The sequence below is a fragment of the Rhinopithecus bieti genome, unplaced genomic scaffold (genome assembly GCF_001698545.2).
Source record: "Rhinopithecus bieti isolate Rb0 unplaced genomic scaffold, ASM169854v2 scaffold_54265, whole genome shotgun sequence".
NCBI classification, from domain to species: domain Eukaryota; kingdom Metazoa; phylum Chordata; class Mammalia; order Primates; family Cercopithecidae; genus Rhinopithecus; species Rhinopithecus bieti.
Window position 1 is genome coordinate 212,346 of NW_016821017.1, and position 7,662 is coordinate 220,007.

The 7,662-nt window shown below is 49.9% G+C and overlaps 1 protein-coding gene across 1 annotated transcript in view; it reads left to right on the forward strand.

Moving 5' to 3' along the window:
* Nucleotides 1-7,662, forward strand: part of SLC4A5 (solute carrier family 4 member 5) — a 110,737-nt gene that overhangs the window by 67,470 nt on the left and 35,605 nt on the right. The window contains exons 7-9 of the mRNA XM_017860114.1: nucleotides 112-207; nucleotides 2,693-2,748; nucleotides 6,411-6,568. Of these exons, the coding sequence (XP_017715603.1) occupies nucleotides 112-207; nucleotides 2,693-2,748; nucleotides 6,411-6,568 (310 nt within the window). The remainder of the gene's footprint in view (nucleotides 1-111; nucleotides 208-2,692; nucleotides 2,749-6,410; nucleotides 6,569-7,662) is intronic.

Consider the following 7,662-nt stretch of genomic DNA (forward strand, 5'->3'; position numbering starts at 1 on the left):
AAGAGACATGTCTTGCTGCCCAGTTTTATTTATCTAAAGTGAGCTAACCCAAGAGGCTTCACTACGCCAGCAAGGCTGTCGAAGCCAAGTCTAATCTGATTCTCCTCCCAGATCGCAGTCCTGCCCGGAGCCCTGGTGCTGGCCCAAGTCTACACCACTCCACAGAGGACCTGCGGATGCGGCAGAGTGCAAATTACGGACGTCTGTGTGAGTGTGTGCTCCACCACTCTGTGGCAACTTTATTCAGGCTGTGGCAGCTGTGACATGGCCACATTGCCGTAGGTAGGGGAGACAAAGCCCAGGATCTGCCGGGAATTCTCAGGGCATGAATCAGGAGGAGCCTAACTTTCACTCTAAACCCAGGCTACTCTCAGGGCCTCATTTACTACCATAATATTCAAGTCATTCCTCTGAAAAATGAGGCTGTCAGTCACATCCTGGTGTAATCAACACCCACTCCCATGTTCTAGGTATTTTTATCTTAGTCTGTGTCTTCATCTTCATCAAACTGACATTAACCCTGTTTTTTGGTGAAAAGCTTTCCTGGAAATGGAATCAAAAACAGGCAAGGTCCTTTCCTTCTGTTCAGTCAGGCAGCATTCCCATCACTGGGTGTCAGTCTCGTGCCACCATGAAAAAGAAATGTGGGCAGAGTCATGGCCCTTTTTTTCTGGGAATGGCTGGTCAGGGGCGGGGTGTGGGTTTGAGGTGAGAGGTGACAGGCTTTTCACACACCTCACCTCATCAGGGATACACAGACAGGCAAACTGCAGGAAAGAAAGGAGCGAACTTAGAAAATGAAGTGAAAAAAAGAAAAAGTAGTGAAGGACTATTTTCCTTCAGGTACTTTTACTAAAATGCCAAGATGTTAACAAGTGCAGCCCAGTGCTGTGCCCCTGTCCAGGCCGAGGAGTGACTTGGGGGCAATGCAGCCCCTGCCCATGGCCTTGGGCACAGCAGGTGTTTGCTGCAGTCTTCTCTCTCTGTCCTGATGACCCAAGTCCACTGAGTCTCCCCGGCCTTGTTATTCCACATAGGGATGCCCAGTGGCAGTGTTCAGTGGGTAGAGAGTGGCTTCGGGGGAAGACCTTCCATTCAGTTGTCATTGTATATGAGGTCACCTCCCTACCAACACTGCTTGGGGGTGGGAACCACTGGGACAAGAGGCATGAATGGATGATGACAGCTTTGTGTGAACCAGGTCATATTCAAGGTGGGCACCCGCCCTGAGGTGGCCCAGCATGCAGAACACAGCGCACAGGGGAAGGATCAGAGAGGAGGAGATGCTGACTGAGTCTTGGAGCATAAATAGAAGTTTTCCAGGAGCAAGGAGGAGGAAGAGGGAGTTGTAAACAAAGGAAACAAATAGCAGGTTGAGGGATGGAAGAGAAAGATCTGGAGCTATGAAAGCAAAACATAGGTTCAGTTCACAGGAAGTGTAGGAGTTAAGGGGAAGAGAGGGTCAAATCAAGAGGGCCTTGTGCACCCAGCAAAAGAACCTGGGTTTTATTCTGAAGATAATGGGAACCCCTGGGAAGCTTGAAGCAGGAGCATGCTGTGATCAGATTTCTGTCTGAGTAGGAATAATCTAGAAGGGGCAACATTGGAAGGCAGAGACTGAGCCTGCATTCCAGAATGGAGAGGAAGGGACAGAGGTGGAATTGAAGGACTGGTGGGAAGTAGGAGGTGATGAAGAGGGAGGGCCCAAGGCTGCTCCTAGATTTCTGTCTGAAGGGCTGGTGGATGGGAGGGAGGGGCATTGAGTGGAATGTGTCCATAAGGAAAGTGATTTGGTGGAGGGTAAAGAGTTGCATTTGAGGTGCCAGAGGGGACTGCTTCAAGGAGTCTGGAGCTCAGAAGAGGGGTCAGAGTAAAGATGCATCCTGGGCATCCTCAGCCCAAATGGGTGTTGGAAACAACAGGAATGGGGGCGACTGACCAGCGGAGAGGCTGAGGGGATGAGAGCAAAGACAAGGCCCTGGGAGGCCTAAGCAGGAGAGGATCCTCGGACAGAAATGAGAGGAGGAGGGCGAAGAGGAGCAGCATTCCGGACACCACGAGTGGCACAGTCCAATAGCCAAGATACGATAGGTCTGAGGGTGTCCGCCAGATTGGGCTAGTGGGAGAGGAGAGCTGGCTTTCTTCCTCTTAACAGAGGAAGGAAATACTGGGCAGTTCAAATAATTGACTATCACTGTTCTCATGGGGAGCCCACCTTCCTTCCCTCTGCCAGCCTAAATCCCCAGCCCACGTTTAAAGACTGTCACCAGTCATGGAGGACAGAGGTGAAACTGCTCCCCTCTCCAGCAAATTCCAAGCTAAGTGACACATGGAACCTCATCTAATAATACATCTGTGTCCCTCCTCCTATCCGGACCTGGTCCAGAGCCGCACCCAGAGTAGACAGCCTGGTGACATCCAAGAAGGCAGGGTGGAGGGGTAGAGACTAGAGTGTGGTAGATTGAGGAGGGAGAAGGAAACAATGGAACCTGGAGTCTGACACCTCTTTCAGGAAAGCGGCCATTGAACAGAAGAAAAGTGAGAGGGTCCTAACTTAAAGGGACTCCAGGATTAAGGGGAAGGGGGTTTGCTTTGTTATGAACATGGGAGAGGTACATGAGTAGAGTCCATAGGAAAGGGTCCTATGAGAGCCTGGCTTCCCCTGATGGATCTTGTTTTCCTTCTCTCCTAGGTCATGCCCAGAGCAGAAGCATGAATGACATTTCTCTCACCCCAAACACAGACCAGGTAGTAAAACCCCTGCACTTAGCTGCAATGAAGGGCCAGGGCAGGAAGAAGTCTTTGGTTTCAGGAGCAGAGATCCCCTATGGGCAGAATTCCACTCCTACAAAGGAGTGGGAGTTCCAGGAAGGTCCCCAGTGAGGACTCTGGGCTGCCTGGGGGACTCTGCCAAGGCCAGCAGTCAGGGACTAGCAGAGTCCCAGGTGCTGGCTCTGTGTCAGGCCCTGGGGGTGTGGGACAGAGAACATGATCAAATGAGGCACCAGCTGTCCTTGAGCTTAGGATTTGTGGGAGAGAGAAGACCAGCACACATGGCTTCATCTATCCGGTGACCCACAAGCACCTTTAAAGATGGGATAGAGATTGGGGCTGGCAGAGAGACAGAAAAGAATCTCCCTGTGGGGACAGCAGTGATAGTTAATTAATTAGACTGTTCAATAGTGCATCTTCTTCCTGTGGTCTCCCATGAGCTGGGCTGAAACCCTCTTGATGAGATCAGAATTCTGCAAACAAATTGGGTCCAGTTGAGAATCCTGTGACTGTGCCTCTTGGGGAAGCCCAGAGGAGGCCCCCTTAATTCCAACTCCTGCACACCTCAAGGACAGGAGGTCCCATGGTCCTCTTGTGTATCTTCCCAGGAGTAGGAAGAAAGATGACAAAGGAAACCTGAGACTTGACGAGGAGCCTTCAGGAGCTTGGGTGACCTCCAGGCCTTCCAGCCACCCCTAAGTTTGGTGGAAGGCAAAAACAAAATCAGCTCCTCGTGTCAGTGTCCGGGCCCAAATAAATTAATAACAACAGTAACAAAATCAATCAATATTTAAGGTCCACACCACATGCACTACACTGTGCTGGGCATTTTCTGTGAATCACAAAAGTACTATTTTCATTCCCATTTTACTCATGAGAAAACACTGTGCCTTACAGTAGTTAAATAACACACCCAAGTCTATACAGCTGAAAGACAGAACTTTGATTTGACCTAAGCAGTCTAACTGCAGAGCCCTTAATTTGGAAGTAATTTAGGAACTAGTCAGTATTCTGGAACATTATTTGGAGAGGAAAACCACTTTTACTCATGTACACAGATAGCAGAACTGTGATAAGAAAGCATTACCTAGTAAAAGTTTTTTATAACCTGTTTTAATGAATATGTGAGTGGTAATAATAACACTAGCTGTCACTTTCACCAGGCAGTGCTTCTTTGATTTAGGGATTGGAACCCATCACCTAGCGCCAGCATCTAGTTCTCCTTGCTGATACCTGATGCTGCTTCTCAGTATTTGTAGCATCAGTAGTCTATGCTAGTGGGTGCTCTTTAGGTGCAAGCCCAGAGGCATTTGCTCTGCAGGCTTTTTCTTCATCATTGGTTTGTGCAAAGCTAAACTCCATGCCTGCCCTCAGTTAGCAGTTCCCAGTGAACAGAGAGTAAATTCAGACAGCATCATTGTGCTGCAGTGACTCTGCAGTGCAGAGCCAGACTGGAGTCCCCAAGGGTGCAGGAAGTGGAGTCAGCAGGGCCCTGGTTATACAAGCCCACGTCCAGGCTGTGGGCCAGCCAGGGTTGGTTGGAACACTAGCATGCTCCCATTTCTGGGATGCCACAACTCTGGCCTTCTTACCAAACATGTCACAATGTGTAAGGAAGGACCAAGTCCCTGGTTCAATTTCTCTTCTCTCCTGTATTACAGGTGGGTTGGTTGGATGGCCAGGTGTGGTGGTGCACACCTGTAATTCCAGCAGTTTGGGAGGCTGAGGCTGATGGATCACTCGAGGCCAGGAGTTTGAGACCAGCCTGGCCAACATGGAGAAACCCTGTCTTGATGAAAATTACAAAAATTAGCCGGGCGTGTTGGCACATGCCTGTAGTCCCAGCTACTCAGGAGACTGAGGCACAAGAAGTGCTTGAATCCAGGAGGAGGAGGTTGCAGTGAGCCGAGATGGTGCCACTGCACTCCAGCCTGGATGACAGAGTGAGACTCTTGTCTCAAAGCAAAACAAAACAAAACAACAACAAAAACAAGTGGGTTTGTTGGGACACCCTGAAGCATTGCTGTTTTTGAAGCCTCATTCTGCAGGGTGCTTCTGCCCAGCCTGCATCTCCTCCCCTTCCCTGGACACCCCCGCCCCAACCCTGCCTGATGCTTGGAGATGGTGACTGCCCTGGTACTCCCAGCCCTCCCCCCTGAAGAATGCTGCTTAGTAATCAACTGACCATGCCTGAGACAAAGGGACTTTTTGAGTCTCGGGGACTCTGGTGTTCCTGTCAATTCCTGCTTTTTCTCACTATGTTAAGATCCTTGGGACTACTGATGGTTGCCCAGGTGATTGTGGAGGGTTATTTTTTTTTCCCCAATTGGATTTAAAAGATTATAAGGGTACAGCTGTTGCTCACGAGCCCCTCCTTGTGCTGATAGGCCACCCAGCACCGTGTGTATGATGCCCCCACATAAGTCGAATCAGGAAACAGCTGTGGGGACAAAAGGGCAGGACCTGTTGACCGAATCCATGCCCACAACTGACCCCTCCACAGGGACAGGAAAAGACACAAGGAAACTGTGTCTTCACTGAGGCTGTGAGAAACAGTCCTGTGCCCACGGGAAAGACTCCAGCAGAAGGGGGATTGGTGGGAAAATTGTGATGTTCACAGGCGCTCTCTTCAGAGCTGTCCTCTACCCCCAGGCTCTTTCCCACTGTGTCAGCCACTATGGACTGCACCCAGCCCTGCCGCCACCCCAACTGCTCCCCTCCATCTTCCAACAAAATTATCTCTGTCTCTTGTCTGTCCATGCCCTTGCTGCCCAGAGAGAAAGCAATCTGAAAAAGGAATTCATTCTAAGATGTTGAGGGCTAAGAAGAGCTTGAAAGTAGCCACTCGTGGAGGATCTTCAGTGTAAAAGAGGACTCAGGAAGAATGAAGTTATAAATGCAGACAGTGGGAACATGTTTGGGTGGAGGGTTTGTCTCCAATACCTCTCACATCAGACCCCACTGGCTCTGCCTATGTGACCTTCTTCCCTTGAAGAGACACTAGCCAGAGGGACTGAAGAGAGGCTACCTTGATAGTCTCTGCTGGAAAATTCCAGAAGTTATGAATTTCCTGGGAGGTCCCCTGGGGGTAACTTGGGGGCATGGAAGTCTCCCACAGACTTGGAGACTGGTCCAGGAATTCCTGTGAGCCAGGAAGCTGGTGACAAAGGGAAAACAAGGCCTGTCTACTCAGACCATCAGAACAGGCCGCCTCCTCCCCACAGCCACCAAAAGTGAAGGTGGAGAGGGGAGGTCTGGGTGGCTAGAGTAGAAGCACTGAGACTTCCCATCTGCTCAGCCTGAAGAAGGCAATCCAGGCCTGATGTCTGGCAACCCCAGGGCTCTTCTCTGACCCCTCAGCCCACAGCTCAGTGGAGCCGTTTTCATCCATCAAGGAATGTCTTAGTCAAGGAGGGTTATTGCCAGTACCTTCCCATCTACAAGGCTTAATGGTGCCTGGGGTTAACCTACATTCAGTCTTCCCATCTGCAGAATCAAAGGAGTACTTGTTTATTCTTTCAGTGTCTTGGCAACATTGAGAGAATTGTTTTCAAGTTAGGCCTCAAAGCAGTCTGAAGGGAAGTGAAGGAGAGCAGGTGGGAATCTCCTTGGCAATCTCATTTCCCTTCCCTGTCCAGCGGAAAAACAAATTCATGAAGAAGATCCCCAAGGACTCAGAAGCCTCCAACGTGCTCGTGGGCGAGGTGGACTTCCTAGACCAGCCATTCATCGCGTTCGTGCGCCTCATCCAGTCGGCCATGCTGGGAGGAGTGACCGAGGTGCCTGTCCCCACCAGGTGAGAGCCACTGAAACCTGTCCCCATGCCACCCTCAGGGAGCCAGTCAGCAGTGCAGTCAGCAAGCAGTGCTGTTGACTGTTAGTGCTCTCAGAGACACCTCTAAACTTGGAGGCTGCTGGGAAGGGAAATCTTCTGACTAGGGAAGAGTTTTAGAGTTTATTAAAAATAATCATAAAAGAGGCCGGGTGCGGTGGTTCATGCCTTTAATCCCAACACTTTGGGAGGCCAAGGCGGGCCGCTCATGAGGTCAGGAATTCGAGCCCAGCCTGGCCAACATGGTGAAACCCTGTCTCTACTAAAAATACAAAAAAATTAGCCAGGTGTGGTGGTGCGCACCTGTAATCCCAACTGCTCGGGAGGCTGAGGCAGGAGAATCACTTGAACCCAGGAGGCAGAGGTTGCAGTGAGCCGAGATCGTGCCATTGCACCCCAGCCTTGGTGACAGAGCAAGACTCCATCTTGGAAAAAAAATTAAAATAACAATAATAATAATAATAAAGAAGGAGGCAACAACTGGGAGAGAAGTTGTCAGGTGGGCTGGGGCAGCAAGACAAAGGTGAGGATGCTTGAGGGGGAGCCTCATGGGAGGGGAAGAGGAAATGTTCCTCCAAAGCAAACATAGGGTTCCATGGAGGGAAGTAAAAAAGTTAAGAATGGGCCCAGCGCAGTGGCTCATGCCTCTAATCCCAGCACTTTGAGAGGCCAAGGTAGGTGAATCGCTCGAGCCCAGGAGTTGGAGATCAGCCTGGGCAGCATGGTGAAACCCTGTATCTACTGAAAATACAAAAAATTAGCTGGACATGGTGGTGCATGCCTGTAGTCCCAGCTACTCAATAGGCTGAGGTGGAAGGATTGCTTGAGCCCAGGAAGTGGAGGCTGCAGTGAGCCAAGATTGTGCCATTGCACTCCATCCAGCCTGGGTGACAAAGCAAGACCCTGTCTCAAAAAAAAAAAAAAAAAAAAAAAAGAATCAATACTTGTTGAATAAATGAATCTAATTTTTTCCCTTAATAAGATAAAGTGATCTCTTCTAACTGTGTCCTTTATCCAGTCCTTTCCTCATTCCTGGAATTATCACATTCCTTTTCTAT